The 26,266-nt window shown below is 37.4% G+C and overlaps 1 protein-coding gene across 1 annotated transcript in view; it reads left to right on the forward strand.

Moving 5' to 3' along the window:
• Nucleotides 1-15,880, forward strand: part of IFT74 (intraflagellar transport 74) — a 42,097-nt gene extending 26,217 nt beyond the window's left edge. Inside the window, exons 14-19 of the mRNA XM_009286227.1 lie at nt 5,258-5,355; nt 6,336-6,462; nt 10,258-10,421; nt 11,250-11,375; nt 13,829-13,889; nt 15,662-15,880. Of these exons, the coding sequence (XP_009284502.1) occupies nt 5,258-5,355; nt 6,336-6,462; nt 10,258-10,421; nt 11,250-11,375; nt 13,829-13,889; nt 15,662-15,777 (692 nt within the window). The 3' untranslated portion in view covers nt 15,778-15,880. The remainder of the gene's footprint in view (nt 1-5,257; nt 5,356-6,335; nt 6,463-10,257; nt 10,422-11,249; nt 11,376-13,828; nt 13,890-15,661) is intronic.
• Nucleotides 15,881-26,266: the final 10,386 nt, after the last annotated feature.

Below are 26,266 nucleotides of genomic sequence, written 5' to 3' on the forward strand. Positions count from 1 at the left end.
TGTATTGCCAGCAGACATCCGGGAAGTTGAAGTCCCCCACGAGAACAAGGGCTAGCGATTGAGAGACTTCTGCCAGCCGCTTGTAGAACGCTTCATCCGCCCCTTCATCCTGGTTGGGTGGTCTATAACAGACTCCCAGCAGGATATCTGCCTCGTTGGCCTTCCCCCTCATCCTTACCCATAAACACTCAACCAGTGTTGATCTACCTCAGGACAACGTAATTGATATTTTAGGAGTTACAGGACAGTCACAAATATTTGGAGCATCTTTCCAGGCTTTTCATCAAGCATTAAAGGTCTTAGGAACACAGCTTTATTTTATGAAAACAAGGCTGAAATTAATTTTAAAATTAATTTAAATATAAGATATATAAAACCAGCTGTTCAGGTCTGATTAAAAGCAGAACTTCAAAATGGACAAGCATAGACATCACATAATTCTCTAAAATTAAGGCTTCTCACATCTGTTTATTCAAGATGAATGCTACTAAAGCTTTCTTCCATATTAAAAGGTTCTAATGGTGTAGAGACCTCAGCAGCAACTAACAGAGGATGAAAACAGAACTGTTTTTAAAATATACCCTATTGCTCATATACTGTAGTGGGCAGCTTACAAAAAAAGTTGGTCTGTTACTCAGCTCATATACTGTAGTGGGCAGCTTACAAAAAAAGTTGGTCTGTTACTCAGCAAAAGGGGAAAATGATCAATAAATATGCCATGAAGGCCAAAGTATATAATACCATTTTATAACAGTGTTCTCTAAAAATGTTCGATATAACTTATGGCTAGCATGATACTGAAAGAAAGGTCTCAGCTGACAATAAGGAAAGATGGATAAGAGTGTACTTAGAGAGCTTCTGCGTTTTCCGATTACCTGATTTCCTGAGCAGCAGAAGGGCAAAAACTCACTTGATCTTGATTTTTAGTACGAATACAGACCATGAAAGGCAGGGCCTCATGATCCTTCTGACTTTTTGGGTTTTGGTTCTGCTTCTGCGCTTCATCAGAGGATATTGATGCAGTTGCAGAGCTGTTTGAGATAAACTGAGAGGTTTGGGGGAACATGCAGGAATCTTAAAGATGAGAAAAGAGCAAAAATGGTACCTGTCTTGAAGAAGGCAAGCCAGGGAAGTATAGACCAGTCAGCTTAGTACCAATTTCCAGAAAGATTATGGAAAAAATAAGCAAGCAAACAATTTGTAAACGTTATAGAAACAGGAATATGGATAACACAGTATTGATTTGTCAAGAACAAACAACTAATTTCCTTCTTTGACAGAAAGATATTGCAGAATAAGGGAGGAGCAACAGTTGATGTGTACTTTGTCTTCAGTACATCTACTGCTGTCTCATGGTGTTCTTAGAAGCGAGTTAGGGAAATATTGTCCATTGTTAACCTATACTGTGCATTTGATTAAAAAATTATTAATTATGAAGGATTCACTGCCAAGATGGAAGGGCATACTGAATAGAGTTTTGCAGTGTGTTGGATGTTCAGATTAGTCAATATTTTTCTTAATCAGTTGGATGACAGGAGAGAGAGTAAATACATGGTTTCACAGAAAATGCTACATCAGAAAAGCTGAAATCATGTTGGAGGACAGGGTTAGAATTTAAAATACTTATGGCAGATTAGAAATGACGTACAGAAAGTTCAAAAAGGATTTAACTTGGGCAGAGTAATCAACAGCAAAAATACGGAATAGGGAGCAGTTCATCAGGCACAGCTCTGTGGTATGGCTGAGTTACGGTGGAAGACAAAGTGAACATGGCTCAGCAGTATCACACTAACATGGAAGAGAAAATACCACAGCAGTAGGTATACATAGGAGTGTAATTTGTCAGATACATGAAGTAATCTTGTTCTCTGTGCATTGAGAAAGGCTTCAGTTGGAGTATTGTCTCCAGTTCTGTACATAAAGAGGGAGGTTGGCAGTCCTGAAGAGAGACTGATGAGGGACGCAGAAAGCATGACCTGCAAGGAAATATTAAAGAACAAGTCTTTTATTTTAGAGGATTTATGACAGTCATCAAATGTGTAAAGAAGCTGTTTCAAATAATAAGTGAATAATCTATCTCTGTGTATACATGGAGGATAGAAAAGGAGTAATACAGAAATAATTCCAGAAAGATTTTGGGTTGGATATTAGAAAAAACTTTCTAACATTAAAACTCACCAAGCGTTGGATAGGTTGTTCAGAAGGATTATAGAGTATCTATCATGAGCTGTCTGTAAGAAGAGTATAGGTTATTGTCTCCAGTTCTGTACATAAAGAGGGAGGTTGGCAGTCCTGAAGAGAGACTGATGAGGGACGCAGAAAGCATGACCTGCAAGGAAATATTAAAGAACAAGTCTTTTATTTTAGAGGATTTATGACAGTCATCAAATGTGTAAAGAAGCTGTTTCAAATAATAAGTGAATAATCTATCTCTGTGTATACATGGAGGATAGAAAAGGAGTAATACAGAAATAATTCCAGAAAGATTTTGGGTTGGATATTAGAAAAAACTTTCTAACATTAAAACTCACCAAGCGTTGGAATAGATTGTTCAGAAGGATTATAGAGTATATATCATGAGCTGTCTGTAAGAAGAGTATAGGTAAACATCTGAATTACTGACGTACGGTTGTTTTTGTTCTGGAGCAAGTGAATTAATTAGGTGACCTCTTGCAGTCTCTTTCATTCAATTTTTTATGAATCTGTGAAACACATAGTGCTCAAATGAAACAAGGTCAATCAGACAGGTGTGATGAAAAGGAGAGTTGCTTGCAGAAAGACAATGAGATGAGATGTAAATATGGAGCTTACTTAATGTTTCTAAATAAATTCAAAGAAGGTTTGAAAAAAACCACCTAAAAAGGTCCAGAATGCCAAAGGAGAAAAACACTAGTCAAATCATATAGATACAATTCTTAGGTCCTAATTCCACTGTTTTGGGCTCAGTTTTATAAGATTACATATTTGTGGATGTAAAGTGCTTTAGTTTTGTTCTCAAGTTTCATATTTTTGAATGTGTGAGAATGCTTTTCTTTCATGAAGGTGCTTTTATTTCACTTCTGTGCCTTCCCTACGTATATGCCTTGGAAGACTCAATATCCTCATTGCCTACAGCTTCCTTAGAAGCAAATAAATAGGTTTATCAAGATGTTGCAATCAGCTTATTTAAGACCTCTTGCTAAGATGCTTCAAAGGCCATGGCATCATCTGTTGTGTTGAAAAGAAGTGGCTCAGACCCCCACAAGACACAGATGTTAACGAAGCCTTTGCTCACTATTAGAGCACTAAACAGTTAAATGTGATTGAAAGTTTTGTGTTAGCTTATCTGAGTGATTCTCTTCGTAAAAATTACCCACTTGATTTTTTAATCAAAAAAAGAAACAACAGCTCCAATGTGTTAAACACCAAACATTAAGTGAGAATTTCAATACTATTACTTTCCTCACTGCCTTTCCCTTATTTCTGTTGTGCTCAGATATTTTCTTAGTGTAGAAAATTCCTGTCTGTATTTCACAGCAACAGATGGTAGGAAATATCCAGTAAGTTCCCTTTGAGGAAGGAGCTCTTTTTGGAGCTGTCATTGTTGCTCCTCTTGTTAAAGTATAATTGTGCTGTCTGTAAGCTAAAACAAGACAAATTCATTCTGAAGGAAAAGAGCATCACAGAGAGAAAATAAAACTTCCCTTTCTAAGGGTAGCTTCATTTGCAGCCTGGGTACTGGAGAAAAGCAGACCTGGCAATGGTCTTATTCAGGACTTGGGACTTGACTAGCTTTTTTCAATTGCAGGCTGTTGAAGCTTTGGTTTTAACTATGTTTCTGGTTACTAGTTCACAGCAGCGTTGGCAAAAGGTAAACCTTCTTACATTCTTGCCAAGTACTGTTCTCTACAGTTACTCGTCAGCGTCAGGTGGACCGAAACTTTATTTTTGAGCCAACTGAATCTGGATCAGAACTGGTCATTATTTTTAGCAATCAGCTGTGCACATTACAAATGTGTTGTCTAATGCCATTCGTTGACCTCTAAGAATTCCAAGTATCTTTCATCCTGAAATCTATGCCTCAGAGATAGTCTTTGTAGTATCTTAGTATTGTCCCCTGGCTCCAATAGTGCACATTTTCCCCTCTAAAAGTTTTAGAAGCTGTGCTCTGTGAAGCATCTCTGTTAACTCTTCCATGGACAGCATTGCAGATGATATCAGGTATTACAATAGTTTTCTTATCCATAATTGTTTTATTAGTAAAGAAATTTAAAAAATAAGTATTTTTAAAAAATCCTGGATGCTCTGGGATCCACAATTCTCTAGTCAGTCCTCATCCCTTCAGGATTTGTAGTATTTCCATTAAGTAGTTTCTCCTGTCTTCTTTCTCTCTTCCCAAATAATCCGTCCTGAATTTACTATTATCTAATGCTTCTTGCTCAACCAAGCACTTCTCTCCTTTTTCATGCAGCCAGAAAGTTTGCAAACTCTTACTTTTTCTGAGTGCTCCTGTGTATATAAGCCATGTTTCAGGAGGAGAGCCAGCAGGAGAGGGATGCTCATAACTTATAGCCCTGGGTGGCATCTTGATGGACCTCTGACGTTCATGTGATGTCTCCAGCACATTTTTTTCAATATGTCTGTCACCAGGAATACAATGTAATATGCCTAGGACACAAATACAGAGTGCGTACCACCATTACAACTGTCTTGTCAGATTCAGCTGGACACTTACTAGAATGAACATAAACTAAAGATGTATCAAAGAGACATCATACAGAAAGAAAGAGGTGATACCAGGTGAATATTGATCTCAGGTTCTTAGCAGTGTTCGGCATTTAGTCCAGGCCATTAGAGATAGTGAAGTCACCTGTTTCCTTTATTTAGTAGCCCATTTTGATAGCTTTCAGAAAAATGAAGACCAACAGCTGCTGGGACAAGCATTCAGAAAGGTGTCAGAAATGATAGTGATGAAACTCCTTTTCCATTGAGTGGCAACCCTCACCTAAACAGTGTCCAAGAAAGTGGTGACCTTATGTCATTATTCAGTCAAATATGTGTCTCTGGAAAAATTGTGAACTTTTTCATTCCAACCCATAAGTTGACAAGTTTCAATGACTCTACCACCTGCCTCTTAAATAAACTATTAATCTTAAAGTAATCTGTCTGAAATTGTACAGCTTACCAATTTAATACAAAGTTTTGACTGGAAATGACAAGGGCTTGTGCTGTACCCATGCAAATAGCAGCCGCCTTTATCATGTTTGTTGATCTCTAGATTTTCTTGAGACTTTTGAAGAGGTGAAGAATCAGGAATTGGAACGAAAGGCCCAAATAGAAGCCAACATTGTTGCACTCCTGGAGCACTCAAGCAGGGTAAGTGCCTTTCCCTCCTCCTGTGGCAAGCTAGGAGTTTAGAAGCACAGAACAGGAGAATGAATGGATAAAGAAGGATGGTGTTTTTTACACATTATCCACTCAGTATCTGCATAATAATCTCTTAAGAGAGTTAAACATTAAACCATGTACAGCTGTAGTTTAAAAAAAAAAAAAAGAAAGATTTATTTAATTTCTTTTCATTTCTGGAGAGAGAGTTTCGAATATTAGATTGTACTTGTGACCAGAATAAAAGAAATGTTTGCATAATTGCTGTAACTCATCATCATTGCTATAATGAACATTATTCCATTCATGATAAACATTTCAGAATACTACAAATAAAACTACTGCAATATTTTGTTTACCTAAAGTCTGCAAATCTCAGTTCATGGGTATTCTGTCACTAATATTAAGTAAGTGGCAATATATCAATCGTCTCTCTGATCTACTAAAATTACGTCTGGAATACCCTGCTGTGTAACATGTAATGTAAACACTTTAGAAATTGTTCCCATTTGCAGTCTGACTTTTTTTTGCACTTTCAAAACATTTTTTCTTCTAACATTTTTGGTTCCCATGGATTTTTTGTCTTAGAAAAATCTTTCAGCTGAGTAATACTTTGATTATATCATCATTTTAATTGTCTTCTAACTCTTTCAGTTTGGTATACCATAAGGTATATTTTAGGCAATGACACTTACTTTAGAAGAGATGGATATGGCAACACAGTTTATACTTGCTGCATTTTTGTTTAATCTTCATTGGCCTGTCAGTACATCTTTTATCAAAAGTTGGCAGAATGGAAATCATTCACATTTAAATCAATTCAGATTATTTCCACTATTTTCAGTCTTTGTAGTAGAAAAGCCAAATAATAGACAATGTACTAGGACAGGAGAGTTTTTTTACTTGTCCAGTTACCATTTGTTGTTTCAAAGATACAGCATGTTCTCATTATTGTTATTGGTAACACACAGAATGTGAATCATATGAAACAAATTTCATCTGTCACCAATCAAGAGCTGAAGATTATGCAGGAAGACCTTACTTTCAAATCAAATGAAATGCAGAAATCACAGAGCACTGCTAAGAATCTGATTACAGGTGAGATCAGCAATGAATTTTCAAATTCATTCCTTAAAAAAATTAAAATTACCTGATTTGTTACACTAATAACATTTACAAGATCAGTGATCTCCAAATATTAAAATACAGTGGCAAGTTGACAAATTGAAACTGTTGTGGGTAACAAGTTATTTATATTCCTCAGGAGTATTTCACTTATTATTATCAGGAAATGATCAGCTTACTTCCACAGATATACTTTAAACAGCTGTATTTTAATACAGGGCTGCAAAGTTCTTTGAGCTAGAAGTTTGACTTTACTAAAATTCACCTCAAAAGAAACATTTTTCACAATCTTGAAATAGTGTTTAATAAACTGAAGTAGAGACTTCCAACAGTTATATAACCATGTATTATTTGTAAATGTAGTTCTTATTAGCACTTACTTATGGTTTGTGCTTTTCTAAAGGGGTATGTACCATGGGAGAATAACGGGCAACAACAGTGAATAGCTCTCAAATTCTCAGGCTTTGATTCTGCAAAGTGAATATTCATTTTGACTTCATTGTGGAATATTCAAATACTTAAAATTAAGTGTAAGAATCTGCAGTATCTTGCCTGTAATTTCAAAAAGCAGACAGTATTTTTCTTTCATTTCCGTAACAAGTATCTATTGAGTTCTTTATTTGCACTGTTTATAGTGGAATTGTTCTCATAATTCTAAGCCTTTGCCAATATCACTATTGGTTCAGCAAGCCTTTCCTTGTTTGTTTGGCTGAAAGGAAGGGGCAGGAATTAAGAACCATAAATCATTTTGTTAGAAGGCTATTACGTGCTGTACTTGGTAGTAATTTTCAAAATAGGAGCCTGTGTTGTAACTTCAGTTTATTTACATGCAAATAAGAAATTGTTATGCACAAAATGTTACAGAAATTGATTGTTCTGTTGTGTGTTTGAACATTCAGTGTTTGCTTCTCCGCAAATACTCATTTTGCAGTTCTAGCATAGTTTATAAAGCTGGGCCAGACATTACAAGTTCAAATATGACTTTTTGTTCTTTCATGTAAGCATCAATTTTTATTACTTTACAATATAAGGATGTTCCAGAAGCACATAGTGCTATAGAGACATTATTGAAAGACATATTTCTTTCTTTGCAAGGGGAGAGAAGGAAGTTACAGTACATAATTTTCAGCAGATCATTTAAATGATTCATAAGTAAACTTCTGAAAGCAAGGAGTCACAGATACTGTAATAAACAACTTAAGATTCTTTAAAAAATACAGTAAATGTTCAGTTTGCACAGTTAAAGTTCTTCGTAACACTTGAATTATAGCACAGGCACCTTCAGGATTCTTTTGTTGTGATTAAAATCTGGATTTCCATATTTTCTTGCCATAACAAAGATATAAAAAGTCCACCAGCAGAACCCTTTAAAAAAAAAAAAAAAAAAAAAAAAGAAAAAGAAAAGGAAACCATGAAGAGTAAACAAAAGTGCTAATGGCATAGTTTCCCAAAAACATTTCCCTGGGTCACTGTAGTTTGGTCTGAGGGTCTGCTACTGTGTACACACTGCCTGCTAGACGCTGCAACTTCATGGCGTATCAGAAGGAACTGGGCTGCATCCTCTTCCTGTCTCTTCCCCTAGAGAAGTTTTGAGGTTTTTTAGTTTTGAGTTTTTTCATTGAGGCTGTTGCTGGATAAGGATAAAATTCCAGTTTCTTCCCTTTTCTCCAGAGAAGTGTGAATGGATAGGAACAGCCCATTGCTGCCTCACCATAGTTTTTATCAGTATATAGATTGAACAGTTTAAGAACCCTTTCTGGCTTTTTGGCACTTACATTGTTATTACTCTTTACATGTAAAATAAATCCCAATTAGTCAACTATGTATTATTTTAAAATAACAAAATATAAATATTGGAACAACTATATAAAAAGTGAAAATGCTGTGATTAGGTGTAAATAAATCCTTAAGAAAATCTAAAGTTGTTTTCTGCTATTTCTATCCAATTTGAATTATTTTTATTTTATAATCCTCTTTTTTACTGTTTTTAATGTTAAAGCCCTAATTTGTTAAGGTCCTTAAGCATTTGTCTGTTTTTAAACCACAGCACTGTAGCAACAAGAGAAGTTGAGCTGTGGTCTGTTCAGTCGTGTTTTAGGATCTGACATTGACCAATACCAGGAACTTCAAAGTGAAACTATGGGCAGTTATGAAATATTCTAGACACAGGCAAAGTGTTTTCTTAAGCCCTTTAGGGTGGAAGGCAGCATAAACATTGAATCACAGACATGCAATGCAGTTCCAAACTTTTTATTTTTAAACCCTTCCTTTTACTGGTATGGAAATTTTTTGTATTTATATAAATGTTCTTTGCACATACAGGACCCTTTCAATCTTACCTTATGGAAGCGCATTCCTCAGGATAATTACATATTATACACAAAAATCTTGGCTTGTCTTTTTCTTTATTTTGAGGTTCCTAAAGAAATCACCAAAGCAGACTGTAATAAGTCAGAAGTGTTGATTAAAGCCAACATTTCACTCTAAAAATGAGTATATGGCATAAATACACAAAAGGAGAGATGCGTACCAAAATCTTGCTATGACAGGGTTTTGATCAGGTGATATTTTCCCAAATAATTCCACTAAGGAAACCATACCCACGGTTTTTGGATAGGTGAACTATCCCTCTGCCACATACGCACATCCACTCCCTTCTGCCATAAAGATCTATACTGCATTGGTTAAGTTGGGGGGAAAATCTTCTACCCTTTTTCTAGGTGATCACCACAAATCTGAGTGTGTGAGCAAAATATACAGTCTATGCTGAGAGAAGTTTCTTTGTGCTGTCTTATCCCTCCCAATAGCCCACTTTGCCTAGTATTTTAGAATGTAGGAAAAAAACCTGCATTATTTGTATCATTCTTCTGAGTTAGACACAACTCTGAAAAATAAGATCAGGTAGCCACGTGTTTAAATGTTCAGGCACATGAAGAAAATACAAGGACAAGGCTGCAGGTCAGAAAACCATATAGCCACATCTAGTCCTTCCACACTCAGGGTGGATAACATCTCCAAAACTGGATCAAAGTATATTTTTTATTTTGTGTATCTTTATTGTGTCCTCTCTTAAGCTTCTCATGTCTGAACACTTTCAGTCGTTACATCTCTCCTCATACCAGAATCCATCCATACTTGTAACCTCTTTAATTACCTATATCTCTCTTGTTTCTTTTTAATGGATTGTCGGAAGTAAATGCTGTATATTGTAGCACATGCTCATTTTGTAAGCTATGACAGTTCTTATTACGTGGAGATATGGAAGTGTTTTCCTGTATAGAGCGAACGTTTAAAGCAGATTTGGCTATTCAGTCTCATAAAACTAAGTCTTATCATATATACAAGCAACGTAAATAAAAACAACATAATGCTACAAAACTAACAAAAATAATTTAATTGCCTGCATTATTGCAGTCAACTTTTTGTAAGGTATCACCACTGCTTTAAGACTTGAAATTGACTGGTGCTATAAACAAGTTTAACAATAGAAACACCACACTGTGATATAGAAAATCACCACATTTTCATTACTCTTCACTTACAGACTATAATACAGTAATTGTAATATAGGAGTCTGACTTATGGGATGATTGTGAAGATCAAATTTTTTTCTTTCATTCACATAAACATTCTCATGAATGTCAAAATCAGAACAATATTCAGGAGCTGTTTGTATTGCTTCAGTATAGCATAAACGTTTATATACTGGGCAATGTATTATGAAATAAAAAGTAGTGTTAATTAGAGATTGTGTATCTGGTGATCTAGAGACTCAAAAGCTGCAGATGGACCTACAGAAGATGGAACTCTTGGAGGGCAAGATGGTTGATGAACTGGCTTCTCTTAAAGACAAAATTGAACAAACAAAAGCTGAGTTGGAGGTCTATAATAATTTGCCAGCTCTGAAAGCATCAGGAGAAGAGAAGAAAAAGGTAATGAAAGGAGTGAAACCTTGGATTATACAGAATTTGTGTGGTTTTGAGCACCTAGTGGAAGGGAATCCAGGTCTGCGGCTGGGAATACTGACTGATAGCTGAAAACTGGGTGTGCGCAGCAGTGCAAATGAATCCAAATGCTTCTCTGCTTATATATGTGACTTACTAACTAGGTACGTGTAGCAGGCTATCAGCTGGATACCTTTTGATAACTTCCTTCCACAAAATTTCCCATTTATTTTAGTGATTCATCTGAACTTTTCTGCTGTAACTTATGACTACCCATAAGTTTGAATTTAGCAATCTAACCATAGAACCCAAACAAAAAAGAAAAATCTATTCTGTGTGTATTTGCTCGACAAGACAAACTCCATCTAAAGCACTTCCCATTTCACGTGATAAATTTCCTACAAATTCTTAACATCAGCATTCCCACTTGTGCTGATATAGTATAGTCTAAGCCTACAACTTGGTTATAACCATTGAATATTATCTTTAGGAGGGAGCATGCATTGCTAGAGAAAATCCTTATGAGTTCTTGGTTGAGTCACCATCCCTGGAAATATTTAAAAGACGTGTAGATGAGGCGCTTAGGGACATGGTTTAGTGGGCATGGTGGTGTTGGGTTGATGGTTGGACTCGATGATCTTAGAGGTCTTTTCCAACCTTAATGATTCTATGATTCTATGGTGCTTTATGCATATGATCTTGTTCTGAAAGGAAGAAAAAGTAGCATCTTGAAAGCTGAATTAAAATAATTTGTCTGTAGGCCACAGCAAATGAACTCATCCATTAATCAGTTTGTGTTGGTTTTTTTCCAACTAGAGACTCCAGGATGACAAAGAAAAATTAACAAAACGTAGCCATGCTTTCAAGACAATAATGGAACACTTGAATACAGAGTATGAGACACTAAAGAGAGAGTTGCAAGAGAATGAGACACATTCTCAGGTATAGCTCAAGCTACATATTATCTCTTCAGTTGTTTCTATCACAGTTTCGGTTTTCTCATACACATGATGCATTGTATGGATAGAATCAGTTTATTCCCTCTCAGGGAGTTTTCAAAGTTATGTGTTGCAAATGCATAGCTATATTTTCTGTTTTCAAACAAAAGTTAATATCATGCCAATAAATTTCTTGTAAGCTTTGGATTTCAAAGTTACTAGGCAGAGGTCTTCCTGAGCTTCAAAATTGTACGAATCCTTTGTTTAAGTGTTTGTACTAATCTTGCTCAGAATTGTCCCCCTTTTGCCCTTCCTTTGCTTGAGGAGTGTTGAGGACCAACTTAGAAAGAAACTACAGGGAAAAAAAGTCACTACTAATTAGATAAGATCCCTTTTGCTTTTAAAGTTATGATGGTAAGTTTTTTCTTGCAACCTGTACTATTAATTGCATTTCCCTTTTTCCAATCCTTCTGCTCTTTGTGGACCACTGAAGTTTTAGGGTTTGTTAGACTTCTTTAAACCCAAGGAACTTTGGTATATGAGTATATTTACATTTACATTTCAAAAGTGAATCAGGAAAGGTGATGTTTATAAACTCTTGAGCAACTTTCATTCTTCCATTATAAACACCCATAAATGGCTGTCATTTTGGCAAAAGGACTTTCCTGGCATGTAGGTTTGAATGCACAGAAGGAAAATAGATAACCTCAAAACAAGCTGAAAAATGAAAATTGATTATTTTCTCTGCATTTCACTGATTTTTATTGTTTCAGGTTGTTGAGATCTTTGTCCTTTAGAACTGTTACTTTTTTCTAATTCAGTTAAAAGCTGAAGGTGATATTTGTACATATTTAAGTTAACTTTCTTCTGGACTGAACTTTATGGAGCGGATGAGAGGGTGTAGCTCTAAATGAGGACATGCACGTATACACTCGTAGCGTATGATCACTGTGGGCTAACTCTAGGGTGATGATATAAATCCCTAAAGCTGCATGCCAAAGTCTGCAAGACTTCAGATATTGTATATTTTTTATGCCAAGATCAGATTCTTTTTCCTAGTTATTATGTAAATCAGAAATGGATACCCAGCCAGTGTTAAGTTACTTGCATAATGATGCTAAAAAGTTTATATAAAATAGTAGTTGTACAGCATTTCTTCAGTTCATTAAGCTGTGGCAGTTCTATTTCAATGTGTGCAAAAAGGATTTGTTTCTTTGCTTTTTATGTCATGAGTGTAAATATCACAAGGGTGAATAAAGGTGTATCTTAAAATAGCTGATTAGTTGACATGCATCAAGCATTTTGAAGTACAAATAGCGTTTACATATCTTGAGGGTTTGGGCGATTTTGCAAGCAGTCAACTGTATGAGTTGTGGCATTCAAGGAGTTACTATAAAAATGCACTGAATATTTCCTTTGGTATATATCAGACAGTATTTTAAACCTACGCTCCTTTACTGGCTGTATTGCATGTAGCAACATCTACAAAGGGCACAATAAAAATTATAATTGGTCACAAATATCTTATCGTGGAAATAAATGACTGCCATGTTTGCTGTGAACCAGTACACTAGATAACTGATTCATCACTGTAAGACTTATTTTGAGTAATATAGCAACTGTTTTCATATCTTATAGCTTAAGAATAAGCTTTTAAGTAAAATGTTGCAATATTTTCCTAATTTATTACCTTAGTTTCCACTGAAATTTAGTCTCAGAATGATTTTCAGTTTTTGCATTTAAAAATAACATATGCATATCTTGAAATGCAGAGCCTTGAACAGTAGCATCAGAAAAACAAATATTATAAAATTGTATTGTAAGGAAGCAGCCATCGATATAATGTCCATGTTAGTTTCCTGTTGATGCTGAAAGTATTGAAGAAGTGCCAGCACTTAACCCACACTCCTACAATCTTCTCGCTGCAGCTCTGTTCTTATCACAGCTTCTGGCATCAGACAGGAAACTTAACTATGGAACTAAGGAAGTTTCTTCTGTATAGCTCAAAGTCCAAGACAGTGTCAGGAAATATTGTATCTTTGGTGATTTTAGATCTTGCTGATTTTAAGAAGAGATCATTTAAATGATATGAAGTATAATGAGAGTTAGTATCTCCCTGCAGTGCTCACCTTTTTACTTCTGACTTGCTTACACATTTCCCTATATGACAAGTCTTGAATCCTCATCTGATTTTCTTCCATCTACCACTGCAGTTGCATGCAGTGCTTTTACATAAATAGATGTATGAAGTGCTAAATTATAAACAGGTTAATCATTCGCAGCTTTAAAAATATTTTTGCCATTGTTTCTCATTTCTGTGGGTTTTTTGTGAAATAACTTTGATCTTATCAGATGATATAGTACAAGGTATTGATACAACATTTTTGGGAGATTCTTTGTATGAAGTACATGTGTAATAATTATTGTTTTCATTTTTGGCTCTTTTTGTGTTTTCAGCTTACAAATTTGGAGAGGAAGTGGCAGCACCATGAGCAAAATAACTTTATGATGAAGGAATGTATCCCTTTCTTTAAGAAATACAGTAAAATTCATGCACTGTATTAATTGAGGAAGAAGTCTGTTTCCTCCAGCAGAATAAGACAGGACGGAATGGGGAGCAGGAGGCAGGGGAGGAGGGGAAAGGCGATGCTTTGCAAATGTCTGGTTAGCTGATAGATATTATATATAGCAAAACTTGCATCTGTTGTCTGAAACAATTTTACGGGGTCCTAAAGCATAAGATTTGTCTTGCAGTTTGGAGTTTTTCCTGTTGGGTCAGTTTTGCCATTAGGTTTCATATGAAGATCATCTTCACATCTGTCCAGTCTTATCTGAAATTATCCAGCAAGTGTAGCATTGTTCGAAAATCTGTATAGCATGGTGACTTGGCTTGGTATTTTGCAGTTTTAAAACACCATAAATATCAATGATGAAAAAGTAAACAACAAATTGTATGCATTTAATGTATTTCTTATCAAATAAAAGAGGAATTGCATATTAGAGGGAAAAAATCAGATAAATGTGGTAAGATATGACAAGGAGATGCTTTAGCTGCAAAGTGGGCTGGGATGGGGGAACTGCATTGTAGCGCTCTCATTATGTGATGCTAATTAAAGAGTTAGATTCCATTAATCATATAAGACCTTCCAAAACATCAGCAAAGTCTTACTTGCTGCAAGTGACTTTCATAAGGTAGTTTTTGAAATTAGCAAAAGCACTGAAGTTTTTTTAATTAGAACTGATGGTTCTTCTTATCTTGTACTATTCTCCATAGTTATTGTAGAGATCTGAGTAGGGCGTAGTTACACTTTTATTTTATATTCTAGGGACTTTGAATTCACTGCAATAAATTCACTTCTTTAAAATTATTTAGGAAACAAAAATTCTGAAATCTTAAAGATGCATAGAATCACTGTTATCTGATTATAGTACAAATGTAGTTGATAAAAGTAACAGCAAAACTAGACTGTATCATCCAGTGTTGTGTGTAGCATTGCTACATGTCTCAGAAAATGGCACAAGAATATATTTCAGGCCATTCTGTAATAGCCTAGCCATCAGGGGAAAAAGAAAATAACATAAGATCTGCATATAGCATTACCTTCTTCATATACCCCACATCCCATTTCTTGTACCCGATAAATGCTCTAATTCTTAGAAAAATCTGAAAAAAGTCTTGGACAACGTAATGGAATTGGAGCCACCTCCTCTATGAAGAAGGATCTACAGGAATATTTTATTAAGGCAAGAATCTTAGATCCTATTTTTTCTAACAGAAAAAACTCTAAAACAAACCAAGGGAAAAAGCTGATCAGGATATTAAAAGCACCTCCTAACTTGGTACAATGTATTACCTACCCAAGTGCAGACCCTTATACAGAGTTTTATGTCTGCGTGGGCTAGTGGAAACAAAGGTCCTGCTTTCTTGGACTGGGACTTTTGTCGCTGGACTTCTAAAGTGCCAAACTGTATGGCTGTAAATAGTTGTGTGCCTTGAAATGGTTTTGTTTGCAATGTAACAATGGGCAGAGTCTCCCACGAGGGACCTATTGCATATATATATGAAAACAAAACTGGCTCAGGCATGTAATCTCTCTTTTACCATGCTTGGCATGAGATGGCAGCTAGTAAATTGGTGTAAATCTTTTAGACCCAATTTCAGTTTTTTCCATTATTTGCAACCCTTGACAGTTTTCACAGAAGGAAACTTACTGTATTGTGGTTCCCTTATGATCTCTAATTATGCTAATATTTATACTGGCAGTTTGTTTCCTTAACTCTTTTAATCAGTCATAGCAACAAAAAGTCAGGAGAGTGACTACCAGCCAATAATGAAGAACGTGAGAAAGCTGGTCACAGAATACAACAAAGCTCTCATAGAAGCTTTACAGAACACCAAGAACTGAACCCAGGCACTTCCTTCCTGCCCCAATGGACCAACAATGAGAGATGTGCACAGGCAGCATGGAAAGCTGGACTACTGAGCTCATTCACTCACCAGGACGGCAGCAGATACTCTTAAAAGTATTTTTCCAGGTTTTTAGAAGTCATGGGTTTTAATAGTATCACTCCTTTTGCAACATTAAAAAATTTTAGAAATAAACTTCTGAATTTTAGAAACTTCTAGAAATAAAAAATAAATACTGTACAATGAGTGTAAAATCATCAGAACATTTTGCTGAGGCCCATTGCTGGATTGCATCTCAAATGTGAAACTTCAGTATGCTTTACACAATGAATCTCTCATTGTCTTGTAGTCCTATCCCTGCCAAACAGAATAGAGTTTTCCCTGAATAAGGACTGCCTGACAGGCTCTCATATGCTTTATCTTAAATGAAGTGTATAATAAGATAAATGGTAATATCAGCACACTGTCCCTATTTAAATAGCAATTCGTAACAAGTAAGGAAAACATCTAAGGATGACAAGCATCCTTTTAAGTCAGAATTGCTTCATAGTATAATGTCTTATAATAAAAGCAAATGCACTTTGGGTCTGTCAGCAAATTTTCATTTCCCAATGGAGAACTGATTAACTTCCTTATTTTATATTTTTTTCATGTAATTATAAGGAAAGAACTGTCATAAAAAGTGAAACATAGCTAATACTGACCTTGTGCGGAGCATTTTACTTTTGTTGTATTCACCAATAAAGGAAATAACAGGGAAAATTATTTGTATTTTCTGCAATTTTTTGTTTCCTCAGGTTTCGAGCTGCAGTGTCATATGCAGCCTTTGACAAAAATACATAGAAAGAGATTCAACATTGAACAAAACCAGACTGATACAGAAATAACAGTGTGCTTTATGATACAGAAATTTCAGAAAACGTTCACATAAAATAAAATTTCCCAGTATGCATTTCCCTCACATTCTACATGTAATGTAATTACAAACTACCTATTGATAATTTCCTCCACCTGGTATGTTGTAAGCTAGTCCTGATCAAAGAGCAAAAAGCACAGTTGACTATAGATAGGAATCGTAGCCAGAGAGTAATCTAGCCTTTTACAAAAAAAAATAAAAAACAGTGGGGTCTGGATTTATAGTTGTTCTGCACTCTTAGCAAAGTTTTCCAAAAAAGAAGTAGACTATATGCTTCACTTTCTAGAACTGGAGTAGGCAAAGAATTAGAAAACACGCTGAGTCCATTAAAATAGAAGTTCTGTATTTTTGTCTGTAAATTTCTCCCAGTCTGTGATTGCCATTTGGAGTATAAAGAGGTATGTAAAACAAAAATATTGAAGATTTTTGCGGAGACCACTGTGTTTCCAAATTCAGCACAGTAAATGCTCTTGCTCTGTATATTTATGTCTGTATAGTATTTAGAGATAATAGAACAGGATTTCTATAAACCAAGGACTGTTATCTAGGGGAAATTCCCACTAATGTCTCTTCCTTCCTGTCAAAGTTTCAGCTATTCCAGAGAGAGCCCATTATTTGCTGAGATAAAGTTAAAGTCTAATATTCTTACCGATCAAACCATCAGCCAGAGAGATCACCTCCTGAATTCCACTTGTGCTACAATAACATATTTTAATGAACAATGGAAAAAAGCTGCAGACTGAATAAACAGACTGCTTTAAATTTGCTTTCACCCAGGGCAGGGGATGGTTTTATTCCTTGGTAGGGATTCTGTAAGATAGCGTGGTAAAGTTTGCAGGTTTTTGTTGTGTTCCCCAGGAGATGCCTGTCATAAAAGCCCTCTCTCCAGCATGCTGTTATTTTCTTTGTTCTGTTGAAGGATCTCCAGACTACCTGTTTCTGTCTGAGAATCTTGTCAATCATTCCTTCTTTTAACACTTCATCCTTATGGTCCTGGATCATGGTCATAGTACCTGTGGCTGAAAAGAACTTTGAATTCTAAATGGTGAGCTACACAGCAGGCATTTAATCTCCCTCTAGGAGATTAATAACTCATTCCCAGTAGTGAGCTGAGTAAATTGTATCTATATGTAGCTCCTACAGTCTCAGTGAAAATAACCTTTTCTTTAACTCTTTTGATCTTTTTATTTTTAGTACACGTTTAAGTACCAGACACATGGCATTTTTTCACCAAAGCTCTTGTGTGTATACCAAGACGCTAATTCAGTAACACAGGTCTCTCTGCCCGGGCAATCTTTCATGCATGTTATGCTATGAATTCAAACTGAGAGGACATTAGTTAAGTGAAGTGGCAGCATCTATGGGGTGGAGAAACTTAAAACCTTTTTTGCTCACCTGTCTCACCAGGGCTGAGTAGAGGTAAGGATCACCTCCCTCAGCCTGCTGGCAATGCTCTTCTTAACACACCCCGGCACACTGTTGGCCTTTTTTGCTGTGCATTGTTGGCTCATGGTCACCTTGGTGTCCACCAGGAAGGACCCCAAGGTCCTTGTCAGCAAAGATGCTTTCCAGCCACTGAGCCACCAGTGTGTATGGGTGCCTGGGTTGTTCCTCCCCAGGGGCAGGACTGCGTATTTACCTTTGTAGAACTGCGTGAGATTCCTGTCTGCCCATTTCTTCAGCCTGTTGAGGTCCTTCTGAACAGCGGCACACCCATCTGGCACACCAGCCATGCCTCCCAGCTTTGTATCATCTGCAAACTTCTCGAGGGTGCGCTCTGACCCACTATCCAGGTCATTAGTGAAAAGGTTAAACAGTATGGGCACAAGTATCCACCCCGGGGTACACCACTACTGACTGACCTCCAGCTGGACTTTGGGCCACTGACCACACAGTTTTCAGTCCACCTCACTATCTGCTTACCTAACCCATACTTTATCAGATTATCTGTGAGGATTTTATGGGAAACCATGTCAAACGCCTTGATAATGTTGAGGTAAACAACATCCACACATCTCCTTGCTCACTGAGTTAGTTACCTCGTTGTGGAAGGCTATCAGGTTGGTTAAGCATAATTTCCCCTTCATAAATCCATGCTATCTACTCACGATCCCTTTCCCATCCTTCATGTGTCTGGAAATGGTTTCCAGCATAAGTTGCTCCATCACTGCCTCAGGGATCGAGATGAGGCTGACTGGCCTGTAGTTCCCTGGCTCACTCTTGCTCTTCCTTAAGATAGGAGTGACACTTGCTTTCTTTCAGTCTTCAGAAGCCTCTCCCTACCACCATGAAAAGATAATTGAGAATGGCCTCGCAACACCATCAGCCAGCTCCCTCTGCACGTGTGGGTGCATCCCAACAAGCCCCATGGACGTACATAAGTCCAGTTTGTTTGAAAGTTCCCTAACCTGGTCCTCCTCCAGGAAGATGCCACTGAGTCATTAGGATACAAGGTTTGACAGTGTCTGTCACTCCAAATCCCACTTCACTGGCACACTGCATGGAAACAAGCATTTCAGTTTCAAAATCTTCAACCAAAGGGTCTGTTATTTCTATGTTATGTTTGTGCTTTGCCTGAGGATGGGCATAGGAATGACTGTCCTTATTCCCAGCTCATAATGGGATGACACTGCACCAACCTTATTCCCGTATTCAGGGATATCATCATATCGCCAGCCAAACTGTATTTTTGCTGCAGGCAAGAGTTAATCCTCTTGTTGGGCTTCCTGCTTCATCTTACCTTCACTGCTTTTCATTGTGATCAAAAAAACTTATTTTTCTTTCAAAATGAATTGATTTTTTTCCTTGCGTTAATGAGCTTAGAAGACAACATGCGGCATTCCTGTGAGCAATTCCAGACAGGCAGAACACTGAGATTCTTTTTTAGTTCTTTCTGCCTGATGACATTAGTTAATGTTAATGCTTCTTAGTGCTGGTATGTGCTGTTTCACAATCGGAGGGATACATTTCCAAAGTGAAGTGGTTGTAAAGTCTTTCAATATACTTCTGTTTTTCTGCTGCAAGTGTAAAACAAAAATACAAGGCATAAGGCAGACCTTACGATGAGGCACCAGCCATAAGAATTATCTTACTTTGAGGAGAAAGATATTAAAATGCTTACTTTATAACTGTTCTGCAAAGTATCTGCTTTGAGTGAACTCCTTGGAAACATATCTCATAGTGATAAGGCATCTGGGTGGGGTCCACGTGGCAATTGTCTGTAGTGAAAAAAAAGCCCTCCCATTCTGAAAGAGATGATAAAGCCAGAGTTCACTTCAACACATGCACAATGGTGAAAGCTAGCTGACCGCTGAACACTCTATGTACTGTAGGTGACAACTCCAGCCACAGCAGTGCTGCGAAATGCAGGTTAATCACTGGGAAGGAGAACTGAATTACTCCCAAACAAAATAGCTGTCATCTTTTTCTTCTTTGGTTAAGAGGAAGGAAGCCTTTAAGCATTTCATAGCTGCAGAGATTATCTGAATTCAAATCCCAGCTTTGATCAATCATTCGTTGGGATTGGCAGAAATTTGGAGCAGAGGAAGAAATGTTCCTTGCCCTGACTTGCGGTCTACACTTGCAGGTTCTCCTTTCAGGAAGGAGGACTAACCAGACAACATGCCAAATGTGTGAAATGGAGGAAGCCTCCCACATTTAAAAAAAAAATGAGCCAAAAATATGGAATGATCTGCTCTTGTTTCCTCTTGTAAAGCTGATTCCTTGAAAGCTACATTCACTTAAAGTGACTGAGCTCGATTCACTGAGCGCTGGTGTCTTTGGATCAGCCCCAAGATTTCTGCTGTGCAGCAGAGGATGAGTAAGATGCAAGACCTCTGTCTCCAACATACAACACGAGTTTGCCTACAAATACTATTTCAAGTGGGGTGAGGGGGACTCAGCACCTCTGAAAATTAGGAAGAAAAAGAAAATAATTATTATAGCAGAAATTATCAATAGTATCAGTCACCCCAACAGTTATGCATGAGGGACAAAATTCCAAATAAGGCCTTCAAATTTTCAGTATCCTTCCTGTTCCTTCTTTTTCTTCCAAATTAAATGAAGAGAGGGTTTTTAATGGCTCAGACTTGTGTTCAAGATTGCTGCATTTAATAATTTTTTTACAATTATTTAGCTGAAAGTTACTGAAGTTCTTTACCTATATGCAAATCTACATTTTAACTTCTCACCTTAAGATGAGACGTGCATGTCTTTCACACTTCCATATTTCAAGAATTGCTAAAATTATATTGTTCAAACTCTCAAAAAAACCTTGCCATTTATCAATCTTTCACACAGAGAGAAGACCGAAGTTAAAGCTGGAGCATTCAAGAGAAGGAACTGTTACACTGCAGCTCACCAACAGTGTGCGTGTGGCTTTCCTACATCAGTACAAGATATTAACCAATCCCAGTATGACATAAATTTGGAAGCAGAGCCAGGTAGATAGGAAATTCATCACTAAGTTACACTTGTTGAATGCTGGTTGAAGTTAAATAAAGTTAAACGATGCAGTCATCAAATAAAAATTACCATTAGAATCACATTAACAGTGTGAGATTAATTCAGTGGAAGATAGTGGGTCCTGCAAACAGGATTTTAAGAATGAATTTTTGTAACTTTAATGGATGAAAACACTAACCCTGAGATCTAATTAGCATGACCCATTTCCTGGTCCTTGGAAGCAATAGTCAGATCTGCAACCTTCACATGCATTAAGTGGCTTACACAATTAGTCTTTATCTGTCCAAATTCCATGGATATGAAATTTGCCTCGTTAAGTACTATTTTATTGCTGTGCATCATTTGGGGTGATTCAATGTCAATATCTTAAAGACATTTGGATATACAGTTGTTACCATTAAACATAAATACACAAGACTCATTCGTCCTTCAAATGTATTGTAGAAAAATTAAGTGGAAAAGCAGTAACAGGACAGAGGAGAAAAATTGTGAACTCTGTAGCTTCTGTTATGAGCTCTGCTTACCTCCTATTGGATGACCCCTCTTTCTGGCTGGAGAATCTCATTCATCTCCAGACTTCTTTTGACTTTGGGACAGCAGGAATATTAACATCACTTACGTTTGTGTTCCCAGAATCTGATCCAATCTTGGCGGAGAAACAAAAGCTTGATTTGGGGTTAATTTAGCACATGTTCAGAATCACCCGTTTTAGCAGATCTTTTAAAAAACAGAGCAGACATGCTCTAAAGTAGGAAAACAATGGGCTCAAAAAGCAATGACAACAAGGATGCAGTTTTGCCCTTTTCATACAAACTAAGTGGGATATAACTAGTTTGCTTACTTCTCACTTGTGACTTCATATACATGTTTAACATCATCAGTCGCCATCGCCATTGCTGGCTCGTCACTTCTCACACTTTCTTTCTCCAAGCCTTTTTTAAAATAGTCTCGGTCTCTTTTGTCAGCAAAGAATTGCGAAACCAAAATTATTCTTTTTGTCCCTCTGCTGACAACAGGCCTACATAAAGCCTATTTCAGCAAAATACAAGTGATTCACAAAGTAAAAGTTTCCAGAGTACAGACCTTAGTCAAACAGCCTGATGTCCTTGACGATGACTTTACTGATACAGAGGCCCTAAAGTACTCCTGTGTTGTTTCATCAGCTGAACTTTCCCCTTGAAAGAAACCTGAGATGCCCACGAGATCCTGTGTTTAATTCCATTGTAGTAAATTCCCTTTCATTTCACTAGCAAGGAAGACAGGAAAGCAACAGCTCCCTTTGGCTGAGGCTGCTCTGTAGACTGCTCCATACTCAGCCATTTTGCAGACTATGGTCCCTGAAAATCCAAAAGAAGCTCTTTTTTGAGAAGAAAACAAAAATGCTGAGCAAGAAAACTGACCATAACTGTGTTTGCAATCCTGAGTTTCCTTTTGAGTATGCATATGCAGGAGAGGCAGTAGAAAAAGCAAGAAGTAACTGCACCTCCTCAGCACGGGCTGCCAAGTCAAGAGAACGAGCTGCAAGAAAAAACAGACTCTGTTGCCTTTTCTACCCCACCTTAAAGTTTCTCACAACCACCTATTACAACATCACCACTCCTCCACACTGTCCCTTCCATGTTACTATGATGTATCTTTAACTATGTACCGCAGAAACCTTTATCTCCCTCCAGTTTCTACACTGCCACTGCATTGCATAGCGATAGTCCTCATCCTGACTGCTTAGACTAGCAACAGCCCATGTCCTCTGGTTGGCCACCTGGCTGCTACCTGTCACTTCCAGGTGATCCAAAATAGATGCCTTAGGGGCTGTGGTTGGCCTCAGTGGCATAGGCCGTTCTGTAGGGGAGAACAGGCTCTGTTTAAGAAAGAAGCTTAAACTCCATCATTTACGAGCCTCTGCTTCACATTAGCTGATTGCGGTGAGTAATAATTCCTAAAGTTCCTTTACTGCCTCCTACTAACACATATTAACATCATGTCAAGGCCAAAGCAATGACTTGTTTCCAAAAAGCATAATACAGCCTGACACTGCAAGAGGATATGTGCTTTCTGCTAACACATCTACCTGATTAAAGAAGTGCAGAGTGGCATTGTTTCTTTTTCCTCCTCACATATTTCCATGCGCTACAGCATGTATGAATGGATTGTCCTTGAGACAAGCGTGCTGCTTATCTAAAAAGGAAAGCCTGGTGTCAGGAGTTCAGGGCACTTGACATATCATAAAATTAGCCTTCAGCAAACAGAGTTATGAAAAGCCATGTTTAATGCTAGGGTTATATTTACATGTTGAAAGACAATTTGTTTCCCCGCTGTAACTAATTTAAAAACTCATGCATGCCATTGTGATGCGTGTTAAGTTAGATGTGAACGCTGATATGTATTAATCAGCAATTAACCACCAACAAAACTGATGTCCCTAAGGGGAACACTTTAGAAATTGCATGTGGTTGGACAGTCTTTCTGAGTCTTTCCAAGTACCTTCAGAAAAGACAAAGGGTATAGTCTACGGGGCCCAAATACAGCTACATACCCACCTGAGGACGTGCCATGGACATGCTCGTTGGCCAGCCCAGTAGTCAACAGCCTCTATTAGTCCCACATGCAACAAAAGCTAGAGTAACTCGGTATCATATTTCACTCTTCCTGCCATCCTCACTTTTTGCCCAGTTTCTTTTACTGACAATCTGGTTTTGCCAGGAGGCTATTTCCAGTTCTTCTGCTCTGTAAGAGTGAATGCAGGCTGAGATTTAGGATCCTCTTGTTTGTAGATCCATCAGCATAAGCTGAGGATGGGATAGCAAGAGATGGGCTTGTGCGTGGGATCCCACTATGACACCGTTGCTGCTTGGTGAAGGGCACAGACAATTCTACTGCACTTCTGTGTTGTTCAGTAATCAGAGGGATGATCAGAATATACAGTTTTTAGTTCACAGGACAGAAAATTGATATGACCTACTTTTAGGAAGTCTCATATTCTAATAACATGAAATATAAGGATCAAAATAGGGAAGGTGGGGCTGGCAGACACTTAAATATGAGTTAGAATAAGCCAGAATGGTGAAATCCTTTAAACCCCAGTCTAGCAAAAGCTTATCATGTGATTAATTTTTACTTCAGTGGGAGCAATAATCAGACTGTGGCACTTAAGCACCTTCCAAATAGAAACAAATCTAAGCTTAAACACTTACTACACATAAACAAGTACTTAAATGTTTGCTGAATCATAGACGCTATTCTTCATTTCTTAAAAAATGAAATTATATAATGAAACACAAAACAAATACATGAGCCTGCTGAGGCTGGTATCTCAACCAAATTCTGAGCGGGTAAGTACATTATTTCCTCTCTTCTAGCTTCAGCAGTCTTTGCAACCTTCAGGTATTTGTGGAGTATTGCATATCTAGGCTGTCTGCTCTCATCCTGGAGATAGCTACCTTGTCATGGCAGATGAAATGACCTGTAGGCACAAGCTGATTCTTCAAAAAACAGTGAATAGCTGACCTGGCCAATTATGCATACTGCAAAATCAGTATCAGCAGCAGCCCATATGCATTGATTTGCATTTAGGTGCATTAAAAATGGAGACATGATGCATTTCTCCTCAGTGACCTGTTTATGCCCCAGGGAGTGAGATTTATGTGAAAAGTTTAAAAACCCCTCTAAGCTCACAATAACAATCTGGAGAACCACAGCCTTGACTGAAGTTGTTTAATCCCTCACTCCTCAGCAAATCAAAAGACACTAAAAAAAACTAAGGATAGGCCATGTTAGAAGTAGATTAAATGAGCAACAGAACAGAATTATCCACTAGATAGGAATTACGATAATACTTACTATCTGGTAATACACTAAGTATTCTGATATTGGAGGAGCCTGTACCAGCAGGCTTATAAAGACTAACATGCAATTGGAGTGTGGATAATCACTGCCTCTTCATGTCTAAAAGTAGAAGAAAATGTTCTCAAAAATCAAAGATGGACAAAATACATGTGTGTATTTTGGTCTGGAACAGACCCAGTAAATATCTTATATTCTGCCTCCTTTAAGCCTCAAAATGGAATTTTAGTAGTGTTTGGACCTCACACTGTGATTTTGCACCCAGAGGGTATTTTCAGTTTAAGTTGCTACTTGGTTTGGCTTTCAGTTATATTTTTGAGGGGGGGTGGGTGACATGTAAGGAGCTCTGGGTTAATGCATTGAAATCTGCTGTAGGTGACACCCTTCCATCCACATGGCAAGAGATCTTGGGTGTAAAGGACTTCCTCTGTGAAATCCACACCAATTGAAGGCTAAAAGGTCTTCCTAAGGAAATTAAATAAAAGTAGGATCGATCCATACCCCATTCCAAAATGATGCGGAACATTTGCTTTTTCTATACTTCTTTTAAAGTCATTCTGGGTATTAGCATCTTGGCAGAACTACAGGACTTTCAAATGCTACATTGTCATGGGTTATATTTAGTCAAGTTGTAAATAAGATTGCCCTTTCTTTGCAATTCTGTTTATATAGCTGAGTGCTGCTTTTCCATTTATTTCATTATATTTTGTGAATTTCTTTGTGTTTTTGCCTCATGTTTTGTCTTAGCTTCTGAGTTTTGGGACCCCCCTGAGTGATGTGGCATTTTGATCCCACTGAAGTCATAATAACTCTGGGTGCGATTTATTATTGCAATAAGTTTTCAGTCTGTTTCCAATTGTCAAATGTAGAGAAAATTTTTTTCCAGTAAATCTCATGAACTAATGGAGCAGTTTGCTGGATTGTGGCTGGCTTTGGTCTATACTGGATTCAGCTGGTTGTTTTTTTACTGTTTACTTCATAGTTTTATTACTGTGTGCTGAGATGTGTTGCAGGCAGCAGCTTACACGTGGATTAAATAAATAAGGGAAAAGATGATAGCACCCTGAGAAATTAGCAGATCTGCACTTTGAGCAGGGGATGACATTTTCCACCTACTGTACCTAGGGGAGGACTTTTCCCTCGTGCTCTCCCGCCTACTGGAGGATGCCATCATTGTTCCTATTTTGCTGACTGTGACCAACAGCAGTCCCCTGCTTCTCCAGCAGCTCCAGATAACTGTTTTGATGTATTGCTGGATGGACGGGAT

This window comes from Aptenodytes forsteri, unplaced genomic scaffold (genome assembly GCF_000699145.1).
Source record: "Aptenodytes forsteri isolate BGI_AS27 unplaced genomic scaffold, ASM69914v1 Scaffold103, whole genome shotgun sequence".
NCBI classification, from domain to species: Eukaryota; Metazoa; Chordata; class Aves; order Sphenisciformes; family Spheniscidae; genus Aptenodytes; species Aptenodytes forsteri.